The sequence below is a fragment of the Notolabrus celidotus genome, chromosome 9, assembly GCF_009762535.1.
Source record: "Notolabrus celidotus isolate fNotCel1 chromosome 9, fNotCel1.pri, whole genome shotgun sequence".
Classification (NCBI taxonomy): domain Eukaryota; kingdom Metazoa; phylum Chordata; class Actinopteri; order Labriformes; family Labridae; genus Notolabrus; species Notolabrus celidotus.
This window is the reverse complement of record NC_048280.1, coordinates 20862820-20888899: the sequence shown is the minus strand read 5'-3', so window position 1 is coordinate 20888899 and position 26080 is coordinate 20862820. Positions and strand designations below refer to the sequence as shown.

Here is a 26080-nt window from a genome sequence, read left to right as displayed (position 1 = left end):
AGAGTCAAGATGAACAAACACTGAGCTGCATTGTTTGGCTGAGTGATCTGAGCAGAGGTCAAAGATAAAACAGCTAATGAAATGTCAGTAAATGAAGGATGTAAAGACATCAACTAAACCTCGTAGGATAGAGTTGCCTAATCAAACTGGATTGGTAATAAACAAAAAACTTCCAACCATCTGTGACCCATGGCCTCCAGTACCTGTGAGTGGTGAGTAACATTTCATTTGTCACAGACCAACAAATTAGTTTCTTTTCTTTGCACAGGAGTGATTGCATTGCCTCAAAGTTGTCAACAAAAACTTAGAGGAGTGCTAATAACAGCCTTTGCTGCATGGCTGATGTGTGATTAGCATGCTAAAGGTTTCTCCTATGCACATTTAGTAGATTTAGATTGATTAAAAAAGCTTCTCTGATGTTAAGAGCGAGTGTATTATCATAAAAAACTGATTCATAGCACAAGGTTTAGTCTGTTTTAGCTTGTTGGTCCTGAATATGCGGTTCAGTCTAGCTTCATTACCCTAAACAATCATGATATTCAATAAAACTTCTGCATTCAAGAGAAAGATGGTACAGCAATGTGGTGCCAACATGTTCAGAAACAAAGTTTTTCATATCTCATATTGAAATACTTAATGTAATCCTTTAGTTGTAAATGTATACAGATCATACATAATCACCCTATCAAAGGAAAAATAAACCCTTAATAAATCATCAGTTATTACACCCTGAGAACATCAACTTTTTTTAGAAAAGGAGCACAACCAACCGGAGTATGAGACAAGACAGGGAGGGACTTACAAAGAGTGGTTGCATTATGGGAAATGTAGGCTTCAGTGGCTGGAGTATTAGATAAGGACTGGAGATATCTGGCCTGTTTTTAGATGACTATATTTTTCTAAATTAATCAAATATCCAAAATCAATGCTCATCATGTTTTCATTTATTAGTCATACGTATGTGTGCAAATTATTCATCATAAATCAAGTTTCAGTAACATTTCCTATCAACTTATTTATGACCTTTCTACATACACAATCTGTGTGTGAAGAGATCAAATTGATCAGTATGGTGACTGATAAGAGGAACTAATACAGAACCATTAAACCCAGATTGAAAGAGAGAAAAGAGTTAATTGAGTTCAGGGAAACAGCTGATATCTTATGTAAAAAAAAAAAAAAAAAAACTCAGCTGCGATGATGACTCATGCATCTTTTTTCTATCATTGCTGCTGGATGATCCAAAAACACAGTTTTGTTGTGTCTGTCATACACGTAACCAACGTGTGGTTGCACATGGGCTGTATGCACACCACATTCCTCAGTTAATCACTACAGACAGTCCCTGTACTGGATTAACAGACAGTGCACACTTTATCTAACCTAGCCTGAATATGTGAGGGATTAGTGATGTGTTTTTATCACACTCACCACTCAAACATACTGTAAACTGTGCAAAGTGCAATCTAAATTCTGCTGATAGAAAGGTTTAAGGAACAAGTGAAGGTCTGCAGGTCGGTCAGTCCAGGCTGCTTTTGGAGCTGTGGAATGAGATTTGTGCGACTTGAAAGTGGATCAGTGTTTTGTAATGAATGGGTTTTTTCTTTTTTTCGTCGGAGCGCCAGCCTATTATTAGCTACGGAGGCCTTACAGTAAGTGGAGGTGGTTCCATGACGGTCAGAGCTGCAGCTCTGCAGCGCGCAGACAGACCTCAGATCAGCGGCCGTGTTTTTGGCATTGCTCGCGGAAAATCGCCCCGATCCAGAGGACGTTTTCTCAAACACCTGCGGTCCGCTGCCGTCTTATTTCCACGTCTGGTTCAGCTTGCTTTGAAGATGAAGTTAAAAACAAGCCGGCGTCAGGTGCCAGCCGCATCCGATGGAGCCCTGCTTTCTGTCTCGATCATCGACCAACCCCATGCAGCACTTCCTTATGTTGCGGTAAGATCACGGACATTCCTCACAAGGATTTAAAAATAGTTTTATTTTGTATTCGCTGTTTTAATGTTTAACACGAAGGCAGATAAACAGGCTCAAGAGTCAGTGACGGAGTGTTACATAACGTGTAATGCAGCAGAGCCTCATGACTAGTGTCTCGGTGGAGGAGGGACTCATCGGTCCTTCTGGTAGGAAATGCACTATTTTACCTTCTTTGTTTGGATTATAACCCAGGATGCACGTTTATTTATTCTTCATATCTCCAGGATGGTAATCTGTGGGCGTTTTGTTGGTTATTTATAATATTTGGCCGTATCAAAAGGATGAATGAAGTCGGGAGTTGCGCAGTGTAGACAGTAACAGGAAAGGACATGTGAATGAGTAATATTAGAGGCGTTGTATCCCTATAGTGTCATACAGGCCCAGCCTAAGGTCAGACTGTCACATGCTTGTGTCTTAACAGAGGTAAGACGGAGCCTATAGGAATGCAGATCGCGCAGTCAATGAAAGGCTGATTTTATGAATGGCAAGTGACCATTTGGAAAAAAAAAAAGAAATCATAGTAACCCTTAATAGTAATCTCTGGGGCTCTGTGCAGAAGCATGCATGAGAACATGACATACCTCCTATTCAACGTAAATACTGATTAAAGATTGTAGGTCGTCATATCATGCTTGAGAAACATAAATGTGGTTGTAATTCAGGTCAAGCAAAGGTGATGCTGTAGAAAGAGGGGCGGTTGTCTTTTTGAAACGGGTTCATGAGGTCCAAGCAGGCACAGGGACACCACAGAGTCTATGAGCTAATTCATAAAGAGGTTGTTTCATCTGAGTATATAAATATGAATGTTTTTCCTCATCAAAGATTGCTGTAGCAGTAAACTATTTGAAGGGACACTGGGGGAAGATGAGGTTGGGACAAAACTCAGATGGTGGCTGGGTGTCTTAGCCTTCTGCAAAAGAGATTTGGACCCCTTGACATTAATGAGTTTGATGACCTTTGTTCTTTGCACAAACTGGAACAACATTAAGGCTGGACAATATTGTCAAGACAGCACAGGACCTGTTATTTTATTTTGATTTTAATTTAGTGCTGGTGTTTTCTCAGTAGGTAGAGATACATTATTAGAGGATCAGAGGAATTGAGGATGGTCTGATGGTTATGACACACAAAGACACAAGCTACAGTTCCCTTGGAAACCAGTCAGGATACCTCGTCACCAGATCCCATATTCAGTAGACAAAAGAGTCTTTTTTTATCTGTTACCTCCACTTAAACAAGTGTAGGCGTATTTGTGAATGTCACATTTCTAGTACTCATTTTTGTGAATTATGGCTCTGATTATTGAAGGCAAGCTATACAAGTTTTTCAGACTTGTGATATAAGAGAGGTTATTTTGGGCTTGCATATGTTTGGAGGGATTACAACAGTATCAGGGAAGTATTAATCAGCCTTTATTAGCCCGTAGCAGGAAAACTAGACCGTTTATTTCTAAAATTGGAACTTCACTGTCCCGTACAATTCACTAGATGTTTTGAAAAGTGCCCGATTATTTTTAAGTAGAAGGGCCAGACTAAAACTCTAAAAATCCTTAAGAAGACCAAGCCCTTTCTGTCTGCTTGTCCCTTTAAATTTCTCCTGTATCAGGAGCAGGATAGAGAACTTGTGAATGGGTACAGGGAAGTCACGAGACTCTCCATTGATAGCTCTGCAGGCAGAACGAGCAGTGCAGATGAGGAGTAGTCACAGCGTCTCATATCCATTTTGATCCTCCTTCATTTACCGCCCATGACAGTAGATAAAGATTTCAGGTGCTGGTGCTGGTGCTGATGCATCTCTTCCTGCATCCTCTTCTATCGGCAGGTCCCAGCTGACAGATTCTGATATGGACTATGAGAGGCCAAACGTTGAAACTATCAAGTGTGTGGTGGTGGGAGACAATGCCGTCGGAAAGACCCGCCTTATCTGTGCTCGGGCCTGCAATGCCACACTGACTCAGTACCAGTTACTCGCCACACATGTGCCCACAGTCTGGGCAATTGACCAGTATAGAGTGTGCCAAGAGGTGAGTGAGCAAGCTTGCTGCCTTTCAAGATTACCTGCTTGTTTTTGAAATGTAAGATATTTTGGAAAGTATTGAAAAGTTTAGGCTGTGGCTCACATGCACATTTAGCTGTTAACATGTATTTGTTAATGACTTTCAGGAACAAATGGTAAACCGTCCCTGACTATGTATTCTTTGGTGTATTAGGTGTTAGAGCGATCCAGAGATGTAGTGGATGATGTCAGTGTGTCTCTCCGCCTCTGGGATACTTTTGGAGACCATCATAAGGACCGGCGATTTGCATACGGCAGGTGAGACTTTGTGAGTTTCAATATTGGTCACCCATAACTTGCTCTTGCGCCCCCTAAGATAAGAGATTTTTTTTTCTATTCCCTTCAGGTCCGATGTGGTGGTTCTGTGCTTTTCGATAGCCAACCCAAACTCTCTCTACCATGTGAAGACCATGTGGTACCCTGAGATCAAGCACTTCTGCCCGCGTGCTCCAGTCATCTTGGTGGGCTGTCAGCTGGACCTGCGCTATGCAGACCTGGAGGCAGTGAACAGGGCACGAAGGCCCTTGGCTAGGTAGATAGACTTTTATTTCAATGCACAAAGTAGATAAGAGATTGTTTGATTTCTTTTGATGTCCTATTTTCTTGTGCCAGAACCTTCTTTAATATATTCCCTTGCTCTTTAGGCCAATTAAATCCAATGAGATTCTTCCTCCAGAGAGAGGCCGGGAGGTGGCCAAAGAGTTGGGAGTGCCATATTATGAAACCAGTGTTGTGGCTCAATTTGGAGTCAAGGACGTCTTTGATAATGCTATCAGGGCTGCGCTCATCTCAAGACGACACCTACAGTTTTGGAAATCTCACCTCAGAAATGTTCAGCGGCCTCTCCTTCAGGCGCCCTTCCTGCCACCGAAACCCCCTCCACCCATAATCACTGTGCCTCCTCCCCCAACCACCACGGAGGAGCATCCAGTTGGTCTTCTGGAGGACCCACACTGTGCTGACGTCATCCTGGTCCTGCAGGAGCGGCAGAAAATCTTTGCACACAAGATATACTTGGCGACATCCTCCTCAAAGTTTTATGACCTCTTTAGTATGGACACACAAAATGAGGAGACTGAAAGGCCCCCTCGTGGTCCTCTCTCCGGCCGAGAGCTGCTGATGCGTGCTGCTAGCTTTGATGTTTGCGAAAGCAGTGACGATGGAGACAGGGCCAACCTGAGGGCTTGCACTAGTGACGGAACTTTGAAAGACTCTCAGGGGGGCCGACGGGGCAGACTGCTCTCCTCATGGAGCCGGGCCTTTGTCAGTATCCAGGAGGAGCTGGTGGATGACCCTGTTACATACAGCCCCAGGCCAATGACTGTAGTGCATATGGACCAGTCCATGCAGCTGGGCCCTTTCAGAGCAGTGCTGCGCTACCTGTACACAGGCCAGCTGGATGAGAATGAGAAAGAGCTAATGCACATTGCACACATTGCTGAGCTGCTGGAGGTATTTGACCTGCGGATGATGGTGGCAAACATACTCAACAACGAAGCCTTCATGAACCAAGAAATCACCAAAGCCTTCCATGTACGGCGCACAAACAGAGTCAAAGAGTGCTTGGCCAAAGGCACCTTTTCTGGTAAGAAGGAATCATTTACCTATATTTGGTCATGTGTTGATGGATATACGTGTAAGGGAGGTGTTGTACAAGTCCTATCTGTCTGTGTTGCAGATGTAATATTCAAGCTAGATGATGGAACCATCATGGCCCACAAGCCTTTACTTATCTCTAGTTGCGACTGGATGGCAGCTATGTTTGGTGGGCCTTTTGTGGAGAGCTGCACCAAAGAGGTAAGCCAACAAACTGGACTTCAGCTTTTTGTTGGTCTGGGAAATGACACCATTAGCACCAAAGTATAAAACAAAGTCAGTACTGTGTAAAATACTTATTCCCATTTGTTCGGAATTTCCACTGGCATTCTTATTGCCTGTTGATTTATAAAGCAGTTGCAATTAAACTTGAATTACTTAAAAAGCACACCAGTTCAGCTAAGATCAATACATAAACTGACCTAGAACAATGAACTGTGAGCTTAGTATGTGAAGTATAATTTAATTAGAGGATCGCAAATCTGTTGTAATGCAATTACTTGTGCCTTTGTGGTCTTAGCGAGCTGAATCTCTTTGAGGTCAGTATATTGTTTTTCTACCTCAACAGAAAAATAAAACTATTAAGCAAATACTGAAAAACAAAGAAGAAAAACAATCAAAACAAGGCATGAACCCTTAGAGATATTTTTAGATGCACTGCCATATTATCAGCTTTGAAAAGTGCACAGTAATCTGTTTTTGTTTCCACTTGTCTCTCACACAAAAAGCAGAGCAATCTGTAAAAACTTTGTTTTTCATAGTCATATCACAATTTTTTTGTTGTTGTTGGTTTCTTTCTTTGTCAACATTTAGATTTCAGCTAAATGTAAACCACAGTGAAGTCCTCAGTCCTTAATAATGACTGTGTCACATGTTCCTGTTTCTAAGGTGCTGTTTCCAAACACAACTCGCAGCTGTATGAGGGCCGTGCTAGAATATCTCTATACAGGCCGGTTTTGTTCTCGGCCTGACTTGGACGCAATGGAGCTTATTGTTCTTGCCAATCGTCTTTGCCTCCCCCACCTGGTTGCCCTTACAGGTATTACATCTGGTATTTGTATTACCTTCTAACGACAGGATTGTATTACAAAAAGTCATTGGGAGTGTTTGGGAATTGATGCCTGCAGTGACCCGCTTTTATGTCTCTTTCAGAGCTCTACACAGTAACTGTGTTGACGGAGGCAGCAATGATGGGGGCCGACATTGATGGAGATGTGTTGGTGTACTTGGACATGGCCCAGGTATGTGTCAGTCATCACTAAATAGAGGTGGCACGTAAGGCTCTTACATAATGCTTTGGCAAATTGGATTTTTATTAATGAGGGCATTTGTAAGGGAGAACTGCTGTGAAGGCTGAGATAATCTTAAATACACTTTACCAGAGTGCAAGCCAGCTATTTTGAAAAATACAAAGGAAAGTCTCTGGGGTCAGGGTCAGCACTTAATGCAATCTCATCATCAAACTTAGATATACTACAGGTTCAGCTGTATTTTTCTTTACTTCAGCTTTAGTTAATCTGTATCAAATGTAAGACTGTGTAAAGACCAGCAACTTCATGCTAATGCTAATATGCTAATGTTAGAAGTTCCTGACTGCAGCTGATCAGTATCAGAAATCAGAGTCAGAAATAAAAAATCCCTTAAACAACAATTCTTTCTTGCAAGAAAACAGTTCAAACATACAAAAGTGATGTTTTTTTTATGTCTACAGTTTCACGGTGCCCAACAGCTCACTGGCTGGTGTCTTCACCACATCTGTACCAACTACAACAGTGTCTGCCGCAAGTTTCCCCGAGACATGAAGGCCAAGTCTACAGGTAACATACGTAACATAATCCAGAAAATTTGACAGTTTAAAGGAAAACTGCAAAAGCAGATAAAACTCAGTGGATCCATTTCACCTGAGCAAGAGTTTAATGTTTTTAATACTTCAAAATGTAATACTAGTAATTTTATTATACAAGACAATACTGTTATTCATGACTGGAATTAAGCCTTTCTTTTTTTAAGTTAATCGTAATTTTTAAAAATTGTCATATACATGTGGTTCATTCTGTGATACCATTAAGAACAAGTGTTGGAAATAAAACATTTGGTTTGATTAGAATCATATGCTCTAAATTGACAGTGATGATAATGCATTTTCAAATCCCTGATTGGTTTTATTCTAATGCAGATAACCAAGAATACTTTGAGAAACATCGCTGGCCCCCTGTGTGGTACCTAAAAGAGGATGACCACTACCAAAGAGCGCGCAAAGAGCGCGACAAAGAGGACTACCTGTACCAGAGACGACAATGCAAACGCAAGTGGCTCTTCTGGAACCTTCCTTCCTCCCCTAATTCAAACTCTCCCTCCTCTGGCTCGTCCGCTGTCATCTGACCAAGCGGTAAGGCTGGCTCCACTGAAGTGCGTCAGGGTGGATGAGAGCTGATGGAAAAAAATAGAAGACAAGCACTGCTGGATAGATACGCCCCAATTATTCAGGCACACAGTTTCCTCCCCTGTTTGTTCGCCTCTGCTGTCAAACGGCACTCCTCCAGGTTTGCAAGGTCACTTCAATCTGGCAGTTAAAGTAATTTGTCTGTTCCTTAGATTTTTAGCTTGATGTAAATGAGACTCAAATCTCAGTGAGTTGAACCTCACTGAAAAAAATGGCACAGTGCAACTGGCGCAAGTAACAACTCCTGTTGATTGTCATATATTCCACTCTGATTTTTAAGTCACAAAAAAGAAACTCTGCTGGCACAGAACTCTCCACCTATGATCATAACAACCATCAACTAACCTGAACTGATAACCAAGTGCTGCTTCTCAGCTGCAACAACCAGCAACTCAACAGAACTTCTCAGTCTCAGAGTTAAAACACTTTGTCCTTAAGTGTTTGTACAATCTACCAAATTGTGTGTACAGTATGATCTCATTAACAGGATGTAACAGTAAAACAGCCTGCCAGGTCTCATATAATGCAGTTATTCACTCTAACCATGCTGACTATGAAAGTGTATGCATAAATGAAAATACGGGCAAGTCATTCTGCTTTTGAATGTTTGTGTCACGACTTGCACAGCTAAAAGTTTAGTGGGTATGAACACTCAGCATTTTCGTATTGTGATCGTGTTATTTGTGGCATCTTGTCACAAAAGGGCTTTAGTTTACATGAATGAATTCAGTGTCCTGAGACACAAGAGGGAAATGTCTGTGTTTTTTCTTTAAAGCGCCAGCAAAAAAACAAAGCCAGAACATCATTATTATTTCTGATGTAATGCTCAATGAGACTTGGAAGCACACATGTTTTACCCTAACAGTTTCAAGTAAATGGTTCCATCAGCTTGGTCACCGTCAACATGAAAAGTAGCACATGTTGCATCTCAAAGCAAGTTTAACACATCCATACAACTGCTATTCACCCCTACATCTCTCAAGGTTGGAAGTTAAAAGGCTGCCCTGTGTTCCATTGTATAAGTTTATAGGACAACCGACAAATCATTATCAATAAACATCTCCTAGATTGATTGAAAAGACAGTTGAGAGTGAAAATCCTGCAGCGTGTGCAATGACAAGGAAAACTAACATTAGCTGTCCTTCTGTGGCAAACTATTGTTAGCAATCACCTCCTTTCTAGTGTTATCATTGGCTGAGGAGTGGAAAATGGCAAACACTCCTAAAGTAAAGCTCTGATAATAACTCAGCCACTTGCAAATAATATTACTGCCAGCTAGGGTGTGGCTGAGAGCAAATAGTAGTTGAGCTACTGAGGACAGCATAAGTAAGCATTCAGCCACTTCCATCTTATTTTAACATTTACTGGGGTGGTTTGCATTTAGCCAGTCTCTAGCTATTATCACCATGATGGCTGGTAGCTGGATGCTATACCAAAGTATTGCATGATATAATAGGAAAGACATAAATGCTTAGCTAATGGTACTATTAGCAAGGAAGTGACCCAATATTATCTGTAGTCTTTTCACTTGCTGATTAGTCTGGAAGATGTTAAATGATATCAAGTTGTCAAATTCCCTATGCTTTTACAAGTGGAAACCTGTAATACACCAGTTCATCTCATTACACTGTTTGAGCCTCCCACCCTGTGGATTACATCAGATGTGAATACAATGAATAGAAAAACTTCCTTGTGGTAAAACGACTACATGTATACCACCATCTTTCTGGTAGTGTGTTTGAAGTTAGTGGTAGTGATTTGGTCCTCATGGATTGATCTGATCTGATGACAGGATGCCCACTAATAATTTACATTTGGCCATATAAGACTTGTACATGCACGCACGAGGCTTCCTCATGCCGGGGTGAGGTCATCCATACTCTTCTACACACCTCAGACACTTCTGGACTCTTCTCCACAGAGACAAACACAAGACCCTCCTGTAGCAGCATCCTGGTGGACAACACTATAGACAGAATGGTGTCACTGCAGCAAATGTAAATGAAGCCACTGAAAAGTAGACAAGGTGATGTTTAAAATGTTTTAAGAATTGTTGTGAGGATGTTCGATGAAATCATTGTCATGATTTGTTTTGCACACTTCACAGTATATTTAAGATTGTCATCTACTGTTGTACTTGATTGTAGGGTGGACATGTAAGCATGGTGCTTGGTGAGAATGGGTAGTATTGTAAATTGTACAAAATAGCAGATGAATTGCAAGTAACTTGCATCACTATGTTGTGCAGTTACATAATATTGTGCACTGCAGGCAGTGAGCAGAATCATACAGTATTACTGAGTAATACATAAACTGATTATAGACTTGACTTATCCGACTTGCATTTAGTTACTGTGCAGCTACAAACAGTTGTTGAAAATAGTCATTGTGCTGACCTCCAGTTACATCAATTATATACTGTAGTATCCCTGCACATAACAGGCAGACAGTAGAGTAGGATAACAGTGCAGTGTAAAGTAGACACATGTTTATATAGACATTTAAAGACGTATGGTACCTCCATTAAACATACCATTGTTTTTTGAAAATAGTCAATTCTAATTGCAGACCTTGCTTTTGCAGCATATGTTAAAGAAATCCTGCATATGATTGGTAATGCAGTCCTTTTATTTGACAGATATTTCGAGCCCAACAAAGAGCTTAAAACTCAAAAGTAGTATGAACCAATCAATCAGTGACAAAAACCAGTCTCTTGCTTGTTGTAATCCTGACCCAACAACAACAACAACACTGCATGACCAAAAAAGATTAAGTATGGCAATGGTGATTTAAAGTGAAAGATATAGATCGGCAGGGTGCTGGTGCTCTAGGCAGTAGCTTTATTCTCAATTAGCAATACTTTTTGCTATGTAGGAATAAATAATGTCATTTTGAATACCTTTATCGATGACATAGTTTTGCACTCATGGTCAGACAATAGGCTGACCTTTTAGCCTCCAAAAGAACTGAATATGTATTAAGTCTGGTTTAATCCTAATTCTCAAATTAATTTGACAATTTATCAAATAATGCCCAGCTTTAAAATAAAATGCAGTTTAATGTAACAGCAGGAGGGTCTTTATTGTTATAATTTGCCTTGGCAATGTTATTGATACATTTCAAAGACTTGCATTTCATTCCTCAGTGCATTGCATTTCTCAGTGAATATTTTGCTGACATCTTGCATCAACAACACCTCATGCCTTAATGTACAGTGTTGTGTAAGGTATTGAATGTAACGTAGTGTTACTGTGGTTATTAGTTTGTTTGCTATATGTTCAGTTACCATGGTGCTCTCTAGATTGTGTCTGTAGTAGTAAATGTACATAATCCATTATTTGGATGTAAAGCAATCGGTGTAAGATTCGAGGGAATTCAAGAAGTGTGTTAGTTATACACTACGATACACTGCAATGACTTATGCCATTACAAAGCCGTAAACGCATAACTTATGAAAGACCATCAAGGCCATACTAGAATAACTTAATAACAAACCATCAATTTGTGACATTAACCATGAAATGAATGCAGGGATTTCAAATTTGTTCCATTATTTCAAAGTTGCTTGATTCTAATGGAGTCCAATTTGGGGGTCTGTGTCCAAAAAAAGTGCTGAGACAGTGTGACTATTGGAAGTAAGATTTTAACAAAAAAAAATGTAAATAAAAATTGTTTGATGACTTGCGATTCAAACTTGGCATAGCAGTTGATACAAGCTATTGCATAGTTTAACACAGATACTGTTTTTGTACTATGCATTCTGACATGTCTGACTTTGAAACTACAAACTTGCACTGCTTTGTAGCACCAGGTTCTATTCAAATTGCATTAGACGTTACAGCAACATTATTAGACCTGTAGACAACATCAGGTAAAAAAGAAAAAAGGAAAAAAAGAAACATCATAAATTACTAAGAGGTTGTCACTGGGGCCCTTTTTCATATGTTTGGGTGCTAATATCACCGCTGCAGAGAAGCACAAACCAAAGGGAGCTTTAGCAGCACCAGGAATATATTATATATGCTGCACAATCACTACTGCATAGTTTAAGAGGCCTTGTTCAAAAATGGTTGAAAATTGAATTAAAAAAAATTGAAACGAAAAGAAAAAAAACTTGAATGTTTTCTCAGTGTTCAAAGCCTAGATGACATTTTCCTTAGTCATCAGGTGTTTTTGTTCTCAAGAGCTGTTTTTATTGTTTGGGAGCTGTACATTTGAATTTCTGTAGCATGTGTTCTTGAAAATGTGTAAATAATATTTACTAAATAAAAAAGGAGCAACGTGCACTTAAGGTGTCACGTCATTCTTTATTTAAAAGCACTGTCGTCATGTTGTCATGTGAAACTTTTGGAGCCTCATAGAGAGAGTGGCTCACTGCGCAGACTCAGGCGGCAGTGACAGCGACCTGAACCAGGCGAAGAAACCTGCAGCAGCTCAACACAAGTGGACAAATATATAGACTGGGAAATGGTAATGTTAAAACAGAGTACTATAACTACAATAATAGGACTGCTGTTAGTATGCAGCAGTATCTAAAGCATGTTTTCTGTCTCGACAGACCGTGTAAACTACCGTCGTTGCTGACACTTAAGGTGCAAATAGAAGCACCCCCGAAATGTTTAAAGAAGCCATGTCATTTCTTACATGTATTGATATGTTCTATGCATAAACATCATAGTTATGAATTGTTGTGCCCGTCTCTTGTGGCAAGAGATAGCTATATGTTAACATTTAGTCAGGCATTAGCAGACCCTGGAATAACACGCGTGACAGGTTTTAACAGGTTTTAATCATATTTATACAGTCTATGGTTTTAATACCGTATTTCTGTAAAGATACCGACTGCCAGTTTGACGAGTAACCATTTTTCTCTATATACTTCCAATCGTGGGTAGTGTGCTGTTGCTGATGTCTCAGACTTGTTCAACAGGTGTAGGCGGAGTCAGATGTCTGAATATGCTCTGATTGGCCAAGACTACACAGGTGTAATAGGATTTATACTCAAGAACTGACATACAGACACAAAGGCACGAAGAGTTAGTCCAAAGAATAACAGGATTTTCTCAGGAAAATATAAAATCAACTAGGTTCTTTTTTTTTTTACACAAAATAATTACTATTACTAGGGTTTGACTTTTGTTCAGATAAAACACTTGGATCTTTTGTATTGGGAAGTAAAGTAGGCAAGGCAAGTTTATTTATAAAGCACCATTCATACAAAGAGCAATTCAAAGTGCTTTACAGAGTTAAAAACAAAAAATCAGAACAGTAACAATCACCAAAAACACACAGCAAACACTTCAAAAATTCAAATTTTATATAATAATAATAATACATTTTATTTGGGGGCGCCTTTCAAGTCACCCAAGTTTACCTTATAGAGAGTAAAAACATTCATCATTAAGACATTTTTAAAACAAACAAGAAATAAAAAATAAAAACTATTGTCTGACCATGATATGCGGCCAGTTATGTTTGATCTACTCTCTCTCTCTCTGTACTTATGTAACTTAACGTACATAGTAAATAGTGTTGGGCCTTATTATTTATTTGAATTAGGAGGGATTATTCTAAATGATCAGCCCCCTTCACTGCTCTGAAGTCTGTAACTTGCAGAGTCTTACTGTCCCGCTGGACACAGAATCACAACTGATCTTGTCTTAACCAAAATGAACCTTTAATCATTGATTCATCTGAGAACTTCTTCTCAAGGATTAAGACTCACACATTGAATCTTTTCTGTGTCGAGTCGCAGCCCGAAGCTGGCTCAGACCTCTTGACACCCTCCAGGGTGCCCGTATGCTCAACATTTAATTGTAGATCCAATATCAGGTTCATTCCATGTCGCCATACCTTGTCAGAAAATATCCAATTTAAAAATATGACATTAAGCAAACATAAGCATGAAAACATATCATATTTTAAAATCTAAGATCAAGAAAGAAAGAAAGTAAATTTAGTTGAAAAATGTCATTAAAACTCAGTTTGTTAAATGAAATTAAAAGTTTGTCGTTACAGAAATAAAAACTAAGGTTTAAAATTGGGTTTTCATCCATTATTGAGCAGTGTGAGCAGCTAAAAAGAGGAACGTTTTTTCGTCTGTTGGGTCTGTTTTTTAATTGGGAAGGATTATTTTAAATACCCGTTAATTATGAATTCGTCTCAGAAAGTAAAAAACACCGAGGAGTTAAAGTCACTGTAAGGCAATTGTGCACAAGTTTTTCTTTACTGTCCAGGAGCTGTGCTGCTTGAAAAATGAGTGACATGTAACTTAAGCTGCTCTGAAACTGTATTTCTGTAGAAATGACAAGATGAAGCTCTATGACATTTCTGCTCAGCTTTCATCGTGGACAAGGCTCTTCTAACCAGGACTGTAACAACATAATTGGATATGTTTCATTGAGACTTAATGCTTGGCAAAGCACCGTTTGAACCTAACAAATATATTTTAAAAAATCATTTTCTAAATAACACTTATTTGTCTGCTGAAAATCATTCTGTTCTGCAGGCTGTGCTGGCACCGTTCCTGGTGTTATGTACTTGTGTTTTGGGGTTTCATCAAGTGGAAGCAACAGCAGACACCCTGTGCCCTCCGGAGTCTTCTTTCTGTCAGTAAGTTGCCTATAATGCCTCAAAGCTCTACTGTGATCATGGTGAAAATGAAGATGGTGAAGACAGAGGAATCTTAGCAGGAGCTTCATCTGCTCACTCACTGTTATGCTAGAGCTTCTTTTTTTTTTGCTTAAGGCAATCAGAGCCCTTTTCAATAAGTTGACTTTGTTTATTTTAGGAGCTTGTTCACTTTCACCTTAATACAGAATACACTTCAAATTTGTGTTGAGTGAGTTTCCTCCCTTTATATCACCTCAATAAAGTGGTGGACTACAGGTGATCTATCCAGGACTGGAGATTGACCAATGCCTCGTGGTTCAAGAGGGTCTCAGGAAGAAGGTCACCGCAGATTGGAAAGCCCCAAAGATTCTCTTCCCTGGAGCATACAAGGTAAGGGTTGTGTGTGTTTGTATCTGTCTCAGGAGGGCTGCAATTTATCAGTCATTTTTATTATGGGAAAATATCTGAGTTTTTTCATGATCAATATATAAATCTGGCCAAAGAAAAAAAATAACATTGTTAAAATAACTAAACTAACTAACTAAAAGCATAATGTCGGAAGAACCATCCTTTACCATCATTAGTGACATAAGAAGCATTCAAAAATATATTATTGATTATATAATAGATAGATAAAGGATTTTAAAACTATGTTTTCCTGTTATCATACAGTCTGTCACAGAACACTTAAAAATGTAAAGCTACATTCTGCAGATTTTTACTCATTTCCATATGAAACTCTCACCACTGTATGAAGCAGAGCCGTTTTTAATTAAGTTCATACAAAGATTGTGAATTATTCTTATTTCAGATCCCTTTTTTTCCAATATTTGCCTGTGTGTGTGAAATGCCATCTTTGTGTTCTGTTACGTGGAAAACATGTAGGTGCTTCTTTTCAACACTAGAGTGCAGTAATAGATAAGACAAGCTGCAGCTTCACCTCAACAAAACAGGTGTCTTAGTCTTAGTCACTGGAAAAGAGACAAAAGGTATTAGACATTTAAAAAAAAACTGCAACATTAAAAAATATTTCAGTAATTTTCTAAATAGTGTGCTGTTGTCCGGATTTTTAGCCACTTCCACCATCCACCATCCACCATCCACGTCCTTCATACTTATTACTAACACTCCTGATGCAATTACTGTTCTCACCAGAGGGTGGTGCAAGCACATCACACTCATAAGACCCCAACATCAACCTATGTTTCACTAAGATAATGTCCTATCTACACTTTACACTATTCAGAACATCAGATACCATACATTAAACTGGCCCTTACTTTCATTCTTAATTTAGTTTGACAGCTTATCATCCAACACTGTTACATGATGACGAGAGATCTCTGTCCTCAGTTTGGTCATCACCGATTTTTTTTTACAGAGTTTCAGAACATAAATCTGTGTATGCCAATAGGACCAGTATATGAATCTGTAGTATATAGTGGTGTCATATAATTAAAAATAATACATGAATAAGAAAAACTCAAACAATTAGTCTAAAACTAAGATGGACAGCAAAATGTTGGACATAAAGCAAACCATACAGTTTGGATTATTCTGTGTTAAAATAAATCTGATGAACAAAATACTCCTATTTGATATTTTAAAGGCTTTAAAACACAGTGCTGATGATAGCAGATGGGTTGATGGTATATCAGGTTTGTCTAACAAGAGCTGTAATATCTCTTACATGGCAGAAAAAATACTATAACAGAATCATTCAAATATTCTATATGATGCTCATACATTTATATATATATATATATATATGTTTGATTGAATGTGTAGTTTTATAAAGTGACAAATTGAGAGAGCTACAGTTCCCAATCCACAGAACCCCCGCTGAAGACGACAGTGAAATCACATCAAGCGCACAACAAATCCTATATCTGTAAATTGAAAACTTAAATTGAAAGCCACCTCGATTTAGGAGCTAGTTTATGAATTCCAGAGCTAAGCAGTCTAGCTGAACATGATCTATTGCCCTTCTCTTGGCCAAACTCCATTTGATCTATGGCCGTATTATCTATAATGCTGTCTTACATGATTCCCTTTTATTGCCAGAATCAGTGTCAGACAGCAAAACAGATTACATGTTGGATTAAATCAATACAAACTTTATTTACTGGGCTTTGAAATGTAATTCTCCATTTCTCCTGACACGTAAGTAAACGCGTGCTATTGAAGGATCAGATTGTGTCCTGTGGTTTCTCTGCTGGTCCACCACGCTTTCTGTCACTTTGCCATGCTGCCAGAGCTGCTGCTATTCTCTGCCACTCAGTCCGTGTACCCAGTAGTAGGAATACAGAGTAGTGGCTGCTCATGCTCAAATCCACCCACTGTAACACCCACTTCATTACTGGGACGGGATGGGTGCCTGCTGAGTAATTGTAATGGAGCACAATGGGCAGTAGGCCCATAAACCCGCCTCTAAATAGGTGCTCATAAGCAAAAACAAAAGCAAAGGGCCACATAAACTGCAGATTTCTGTGTTCAAACTTCAGAGCAGGGATTCAACACTTGAACTAATGCTTAGTGAAGCCTGGCATGTGAGTGTATGGGACATTTTTAGAACATTCAGAAGCCTCAGAAGCATCTAGAGTTTGAAAGAAGAGGGATATTTATCAGCTAAGGAGAATAAACTTTAATGAACATGGCTTAAAAGAGTTGGCCCTTTGCCCCATGTCATTCCTCTCTCTCTCCCAGTTTCCTACACTATGCACTGTCCAATCCTGTCTCTGAATAAAAACAAAAAAAGCTCCAAAATATATGTACATTTATTTTGCCTAGTTTTCTGTATAGATTATCCTCTGAGCTTCACAAAAACCAACAGCAGAGGACGAATCGATCAGCTGTTCCTTGCCCTCTTCAAGGATTTGATACACATTGATTTTGCAATGTGCACTAATGTTAATTTCGCATTAACAGATAAACCAACTTCATCAACTTGAATACCTTTTAAAAGTCTGATTAGTATTTAACCAAAAAAAATAGTTGTTTGGAACAGAGATCAATCAGCTCATACCCAAAACAGAAAAGAAAGGACAGTCATTTGTTGAGATGAGACCTATAACTTCTCTTGACTGTAGTTTTAACATTTTAAAATATATACCAAAAGAAAAAAATGCTTTAACTCCAGTCTTGTGAATCAATGCATTTTCTTATAGGTATCAGATATACCTCTCGATGAAAGTAAAACTAAAACACAATCTTAATCACAGACAGAAAATACTCTCATGGTTGCTGATTTAAAAATGGTGTGTTTGCCTTATTTCATATGGACTGTACATTGTTTAAATGAATCCTGACAAAGCAATGTAATTGTGATCCTGGTTAATATATAACCTCTCTGAGCAAAACTTGGGAAAAGTAGCTGTCACCTTTGTAAATGACACGCTCAGCAGGTACAACATAAGAGCCAAAGATGCAGGGCTGTCACTTCATCATTCCTGGTTTTACAAACACGCTCTTATATTTGATCTGCAGGGAGACTTTGCTGTATGAAGTGTCTTTGAAAACTCTTGTAGGAGCGAGGAGCCTACCTGTAATTGGGACCAACTTGTTCTAGATTCACAAGATAAATATCATGAGTTTCCAACCAGATGTAAAAAATATGTTATTTTGTGTGTAGATTGGGTCTAAGAGGGCAGAAATTCAGCTCAATCATCTGTCAAATTAACAGAAATTTGAATCCTGTAAAATCTCAATATTTGTGCCAGATCTCCTTTTTGCATTGGACTTACTGGTGTCATTGAGTGCTTAACTAAGATGGAGATACGTTGCTGAGTGTAAAAAGTTTACGTCAGCATCAGGAATCAGCACTGTAACTTCTTGAATGTATTATCTTGGGGTCTGTGTTCAACATTTATCTCTTCAGTTAACACCAAGATGCTTTGAGAATTATTTTTACAGGAAGGAGGAACATCAAGAGTTTTCACGTTGATATAGGCTCTTTGGAAAATCTGCAAACTTGGCTATAAGGACATAAAAACCTAAGATAAAGCTTAGCCTGAAGAAAAGAAGAAAAGAATATTGAAAATTAAGGCTCCAAAATTAACCAAAGACCTTTAAAGTAAAAAGGATTAAAAAGCTCTATATTTATCTGGTTACGCTGCAGCTCATCCAGGTGAGCTTCTGGCACAAATGAGAAATGTTCAAATGAGTTTCTACCTTAAACCATCACTGTATTTCATAGAGCATTTAACATAATAGCTAAAAGCTTCATTACAGCTATTAAATGAGTTTGAATTGCAATATATATTCTTCTAATAATGCAGGTATTGTACCTTTGCAGTGCTTTTATTTATCCCTCTGATGCATACATTTCCCTAAATAGCAATACAGCAGCTTAAAAGCAAACAGAAATTCCAACAAACTAAAGAAAACAATCAACTAATTAATCAAATATCTGTGAATGTTAGCTGTCATGTGCATCCTTAAAAACACTCCGATTTGATTTTAGAGCCAGGAGCTCTGACGTTAATGCAGGCTACATATTTAAGATAATCTGTATTTTGGTACAAGCCTGCTGTATTTTTCTTGCTGTACTCGCTGTAAACAACACAGGCCACAAGAGCTATCTTTACCTCATAGTTGTTCCAAAAGTGGAGACAGTTTTGGAGTTGTTGTTTTTCTTTTTTTTTTTTCGGTAAGGACCGTAGCCACAGGGCACATTCTTAGACATGGGGGATTTTAAAGCCTTGTTTTTGGGTAGACATTTCTTGCATCTGGTGGATGGAATGAGGGTTTAAACCATTACTGCGATTAGAGCTGCCTCACTATGATCTCTTGAGCTTGCTTACTGCTGCTAATAGCTGTTTCCTCTCTTTTTCCCTCTATCTTTTTCTCTTTCGCTTTCTCTCTCTCTGTGAATGATTTTTATGCTTTGCTAAAACATGTGGGGGCGTTGAGAGAGGATTTAAATGCAACGATCCCCCTCCTCTTTTTTTTTGGTGAATCTCAGCGTTCTTTTCTGCAAGCCTCTGATGACGACAGGGCAGCTTTAAGCCTGGCAGTGCCCACGGCAGGCTGCCGTCTCAGCGCTGCCCACTCTCCTCTGTGTTGGCATGCCGAAGAAAGCGAGGGTGGGGTTCCTCTTTAGCAGACCCTGTCATTCCTAGGAAAGCCTACATGTCCACCCATGCAGGATTCCTGATAAGTCTTCATGTTCGGGATGGGAGTGCAGAGATGGGGATTTTATTTGCCGTAAGTGATGGTCTTCAGTCAAGGAGGAGTCGACGATGTATACTTAGATAAAGAGATGAGGCACTTCCTTGAGCCCCCAAATGACAGCGGGGGTCAACAAGTGAAACATGTGCAGTAATATCCATCTAATTGCATATTCAGAGTCATCAGGTGGGTGTTTTTGGCTCTCCTGGATTAAATCAGGGTGTTTGGCCGAGATTCAGGAAGTGTATTTCCTTAGCTAATGTTCCCCTTTGTCATTATAACACCCTGTTAAGCTGACCCATGTCCCGCTCCATTCAGTCATTGCCCATTACTACAATAACATGTATGATTCATGCAGGCTCCTGAAGAGGAAAGAATTACAACCTGCTTCTGGTAGAAGCACCAGATTGATTGTGCATATTCAGAGGAATGAAGAGAGGCAATAAGCCTCCGTACAGGCCACCTCTCCATACAGAGGAAGAATAATCTGCACCTTCTGGATCTTGTCCGAGGCATAGGACACTACAGGAACATGTGGTAGAGCACTGCAAGGCTTCAGTTTCGACCTCTGGCAACAGCACACAAGGCGGAAAGATTTGTGCAAATATCTCTGATGCATAATTGCTACTAAACTAGACACAATAACACCCTTCAACAGAGTATTTTACAAGTTTTCTTATTTCTCCCCACCACTTCTTTTTCCTGTTTTCATCTTTGCTCATTTCATCAATGCATTCACATGGTGTCAGTCTGTTTTGGGTTTTTATGTTACCGTGTTGAACACTGTCGTTGCACCAGCACTATTCTTTCACCTGATGTTTGGTCAAAGGCGTATGCAGCGTTACCTTTTCTTTTTCATAGAGAATAAAACGCTTTGTGTTATCAAAAGGAGGATAAGAGCAGATTAGGGAAGCTTTGGGATGCTCTTACTGGTGACAATGGTCAGTTGTTGTTTTTTTATTATTTATAAAAAATCAGTTTTTATTTGCACAAGCAGACCAAACTGGTTAAATGAGGTGGTGAAACATATAGCCATCTCAAACCCTGATCTGTTTAGGATAATGTTTTTTGTCTTTGATTCATAGAAATAGTTTTTTTGTTTTACCTTTTAACCCTAGAAAACTGCCCGTGTAATAAAAATGAAACATCCCTTGTTGGAATAAAAAGTGCACAAGCTCATTTCCACACGTTAGAATAGTGGCACTGTTCATCATAAAATTAATCAGTTGCATCCAAATCTGCAAACGCTTTACAACAGAGGCAAAAGCAGAGTTTTCGAGAAGCAGCAGGTCTTTAATAAAATGGACTACCTGAACCTGAGCCTCCTCATTATTATTCAATATTCACACAGAAACTCTATCTTGTCGGTTCATATACATTGACGGCAAGCTCTGTTTAAACAGAGATTCATAATCTGCATGGGAAGTGCATCGGCTGGCATGTGGATACCTAGACAAACATACAAGATTAAATTTCTATTTATAAGATCCTCACATTTACCTGGGAAACAGTGTAAGATCTTGAGTTGACTCTGTCGCACTTTGGCACTGTCAGAAACTTGTAGGTTTTATTAATGCGATCTGTCCAGCTGGTTGATATCTGAGCCTTATGATCCAAAATATGTTGCCTGTGAAATGCGAAACTGCTCTGTACAGTTTTCATTTTGTCTTAGTATCTTGTTCGTTGTATTACTTGAAGATTCAGGTCTCCCATCTTCAAAGTCAGGTGCTCCTCTCTTTTGTGGAAGTTATGGAGAGTTTTTGAATCCTAACTTTCCTTAGTTTCTTAGTGTAGTTGTCGGGACAGGATTACTGAGATGCTTATGTTTGAAACTGACTTTTTTCTTTCTTTCGACAGCCTCTTTTCTCTAAGAACTAAGTAATCGCAAAGTTAAAAGTGATCACGTGAAGTTTGACTTAAGACCCAGATGCTTGGCTTTAGTGGCATTTTGCCCGAAATGTTTTGTGCTTCTCATTTGTGGTCCGGCACAGGGTTTAGTTCCAGTTGTGTCCCAATCCTCTGATTCACCTTCTTTAGGAACAGCTTCAGGGCTGCTCACAATGCTTAACTCTCCATAATGCCATCCCCTTCATCTCCCCAGTGGTCTTATTGTCTTAACTGTGGATGGAGAGACAGAGTGTTAAGAAGAAAAACAGGTTAATACACGTTGGCAGAGTGAAAGTAAAGTATCTTTGCAAAGATGCACTCTATTCAAGTTTGCCTTCAAAGAACGTTTTCATCAGATGATTCCTGCTTCCCCAAACTTGTTTTGTTACCTCGTCTGGCTGTTTTTGCTGTTTTTTAAAGATATATTACCAGTGATTCATTTTGTTTTTGACATGAAAAGGCTGCTGCTAATGTTAGCAGCAATCAGGTCCATTGATGCTTTGATTGATCTAGGAACAGCGGATGATAAAACTGCCTTCCTTGTCATATTCCTGATCCTGTAGTTTGGAAGCAGAGAAATGTTATGCAAATGATTTGTTAATCCCTTTACATTATTTGTTCCATTTCTCCCGTTCATTTTCACACTTAATTTCTAGCACAGCGAGCTGACAGGCGGACACCCTCAGATTTCTAATTCTTAAGATATAAAAAAAAAAAAAGTCAGCTATCCATTTTGTATTTCTGAGATACTCGTTTCAATTAATTACTTTGACTTGACTAGTACACTTGAGTAATGAACAAAAGATCGCGAAAGCACTTCAAGTTCTTCACTTTAGAGACCTTCAACTTCACCTCTTCTTCTTCTTTGTCTAAGAGTCTTGAGTCTAAGCCGATACAGCAGTGGCACATGCGACCAGTGTTTTTCTTTTTTTGTAGTTTTGTTGTCCCAAAGGTTGGTGTTAAAATAATAAGAAAGAGGTGGGATGGTCTTAGATTCAAGAAGCTTAAATGCAAATCTCAAATAAGCCCAATTTTCCTTAGCCAATCCCGTTTCATTTTGGTGGGTTTGTGTTGATCGTCTCAACTGACTCACATCCCGCCCCTCCCCAAATAAAAACACTACAGATTTACGTGGCTTTTCAAAAAATGTATCTAGACATTTATCCAGCTTAATCTTCTTAGCATATTAAGGTGATTTGCTTTACCATGAAGTGGCTGAAGCTGCGAGCTCACCGCCCCTCATGGCACTAAGACCTGAGAGGCATTGTGGACATCTTTCCTCTCTTGAATAAAAGAGAGGTGGGCAGAAGTCAACCTGCTTCTCAGCTGTGTCTGTCCCCGCTGTGCGTCCATTTTATTTATTTTTTTTGTTCGGTTTATTAGTCCACTGTTGCACTCAGTCAGTGTTCTTAGGCACACGACTGTGCCAGCACTGCCCACACTGTGGTGTGGAGGTTTGGAGCTCTCAGCTTTTGAGCTGAACTGAAAGAGCTCTCTCACGGAAGTAGGTGTTTGGCAGGAGGCTTTGTTTCTTTCTGTGAATGTCATGAGAGGTATGTATAATGAGAAAACTGAAGCACAGTGATGGCATGATTTATCCAAGTGCCAACTTAATGCCTGACTTCAGATCTGGGCATTTTCAGATAGACGATGTGCTTAACCTTTTCTTCAGACTCGACACAAATCTGAAAATCAGTAGTGACGGTTACAATGTGTTCTTCCTTAAACACCACTTCACAGGCCGGGCAGCTAAAAGGTCTCAGTCAAACTCAAGTACTGCTAATGTCCTTATTTGTCACAATGCTCTATAGATGTGCTTCAGGGCATTGGTTTTCCCAGAATGCGTCAGGAAACTGTTGGTTTGAATTTGGAGACATTCACTGTAGCTGAAGCCTGAGTCCATTTATTGTCTTCGTGGTATTTAGTTTAATGTCCGTCAAAGTTAAATCAGACATGATGGGGTCAAAGTAGATACAGCCGTGCTACATGAACAACTTGTGTTAATTGGACAAGAGTTTAAAGAGTTGCCTGAAAGGCATGTTATGACAATATGTAAATAAGTTTCCTTTTATTCCATGGATAAATGTATTTTATGTACAATAAATGGATAATAGTTGATGGTGAAGGAGTGCTATGTTATGTACTTCAGAAAGATAGCAATCATTTTGACAAACCAGAACTAAATCAGCATCCAGATTTGGTGATTTAGTGATGGATAAATGTTACTCAGTTCAACAAAATTGTTACAACGTCTGTTCTGTTTGGAGAATATTCAAGCTTATCCTCAGTGTGCAAAGTTCCTTGGTTTGGTTTGGATGTCATATTTGTTCTCATTACTTACTCGACACCTAGCTCTTTATAGCAGGTTTTCTCACTTTTCACAATCATTGGCTCGACCGTGACGGAAATACTTTTTGCATTGTGAGAGGAGGCGTGTTTGTCCAGTGTGTTCCCATCAATGGCTATAAAAGCTACTTATTATTCGTTCTCCATGATATCAATCCAGACAACACAAAAAAGTTGATAGTAAGTTATATATATATTATGTTTAAGTGTAATATAAGGATCTGATATAACAACGCTGAGAATAAGATGTATGTACTGCGGATATGAATCCAGAGATTGAATTGAATACTGTGAGTCCTAACATTAGCATCATTATTTTGGCTTGAAAATGAACTTTGAAGAATAACTGGGCATGAGTTGGATTTGTCAGACAGTTTTAAACATCAGATGTCAATCAGTGCAGTTCAGGAGTCATCTGACATATCAACAGTTTTTGTTTTTGAAAGATTGAATGATACCATTCACTGAAACATAATGCTTTAGCATAATCTTCATGCACAGAAAGAAGAGGCTGTTTTGACCTATTGTACACTACTAAGTTGTCACGGACAATGCCCCAAATCTTGGAATAAAGTAAGTTAATATGTCACATGCGGCAAACTCTATAGAACCTTCAAACTTATTTTCAATCTACAACAAACTCCATACTTTTTTTCAAATGAAACCCTATATTTGTATATTTTTCCACCTGCTTGAATCTGGAGGCTCATTCTTGTATATTCTCTATATATATTGCTTTACTATAATGATTTAACCATGATGTTTTTATAAGCATGTCCTCTCATTGTGTGGAAGCAAATGTAGTGTTTTGCTCTGTCCTGTCCTTTATTTAGACTGGCAGGTACTTGACCTCTTGTGCTCGGGCTGAATGCATGACAGTGTTAAAATCGTACACAGAGGCTGTCCATACAAATGTTGCGTGGCTCTACACAGACGAGCACTTCAAACAAACTATGAGTGGTTGCTTCTCCTCATATCACAGAGAAGAGGAGAAATTGATTGGAACTGGGAGGCTTAGGACTGGATTTTCCTCAACCATAATATTTTTTCTTTAACAACTGCAGCTTAAATTTAGATTTTTCCTGGCTTTGTTTTTTATTTCTTTGTCCAAATCCTATCGAGTGGTGCTTCAGGTTTTTCCTTGAGTAAAAAGTTGATATTGTTGTGGGGAGGGAGAAAGGACTTTTTCATGTGTGCAGGAATGTAGATTTCTTCCCCCCGTGAAATCCTAATTGTGCCTTGGAGGGCTGGTAGGGTATCTCTGCTCGGCTCAGCTCAACAGGATTGTGTCTGTGTATGTTAGAGTATGTCTCTTAGCTTGAATGCGGATATAACCCTTTCATTGCACAAGCTGCTGATTTTTCATTTTTGCCTATAGGCTGATCCTGTGCATCTGCAGCTGTTTTGTAGAAGACATTGAAAGTTTTTGTTTTGAAAGCTTCAGAATTTAAATTTTTCACTTAAATATTTGATTTTTGTCGAGAGCTATCAAAGATAAAACGTGCATCCTGTTCTGTGGATCAGCCGTGTTTGAAAATTAAGCTCCTGAGAGCTTGTCAATAGTGAATGGTCAGATTGAGAATATATCTCAGGTCAAAACTACATCCCTACATCCGTCCCATGTGCTTCTTGAATTATTGCAGTGCATTTATCTATGCAAATCCAGGCTAAGATCCTATCTGCCTGCAGCGACATATCCCCCTGGATTTGGTCTATATGAGTTAGGCAGGTTATGGTTGACAGTCTGAAAGGAATTGCAACAACATATGTGCGAAGATTATTGCTGTAGTCATTAATTGTTGCTTGAAAGGGGATTAGGATTAGCAGTCCTATAGAACACTTTAACACCTGTCCTTCCTCATATCTAACAATGTGACTTCAGTTTTCCTTATTTCAGTATCAGTTCAAGTTGGCAAAATAAAAAAGGCTGATTTATTCAAATGAATCATCAGTGCTGGAAATGATTCAATACGTGCCACATTCAGATGGGTGA

At 39.1% G+C, this 26080-nt stretch overlaps 2 protein-coding genes across 2 annotated transcripts in view; both read left to right on the top strand.

Moving 5' to 3' along the window:
- Positions 1-1244: 1244 nt before the first annotated feature.
- Positions 1245-9761, top strand: LOC117819635 (rho-related BTB domain-containing protein 2-like). The gene is made up of 10 exons (XM_034693100.1): positions 1245-1940; positions 3801-4002; positions 4189-4292; positions 4381-4566; positions 4679-5619; positions 5713-5831; positions 6519-6669; positions 6783-6871; positions 7342-7447; positions 7807-9761. The coding sequence occupies exons 1-10, from the start codon at positions 1879-1881 to the stop codon at positions 8010-8012; spliced, it is 2166 nt and encodes a 721-aa protein (XP_034548991.1). The 5' UTR covers positions 1245-1878; the 3' UTR covers positions 8013-9761.
- Positions 9762-12431: 2670 nt separating this feature from the next.
- The window catches only part of LOC117818392 (phosphatidylethanolamine-binding protein 4), a 55836-nt gene continuing 42187 nt past the window's right edge, over positions 12432-26080 (top strand). The window contains exons 1-3 of the mRNA XM_034691253.1: positions 12432-12543; positions 14582-14685; positions 14949-15075. Coding sequence (XP_034547144.1) covers positions 12541-12543; positions 14582-14685; positions 14949-15075 — 234 coding nt within the window. The 5' untranslated portion in view covers positions 12432-12540. The remainder of the gene's footprint in view (positions 12544-14581; positions 14686-14948; positions 15076-26080) is intronic.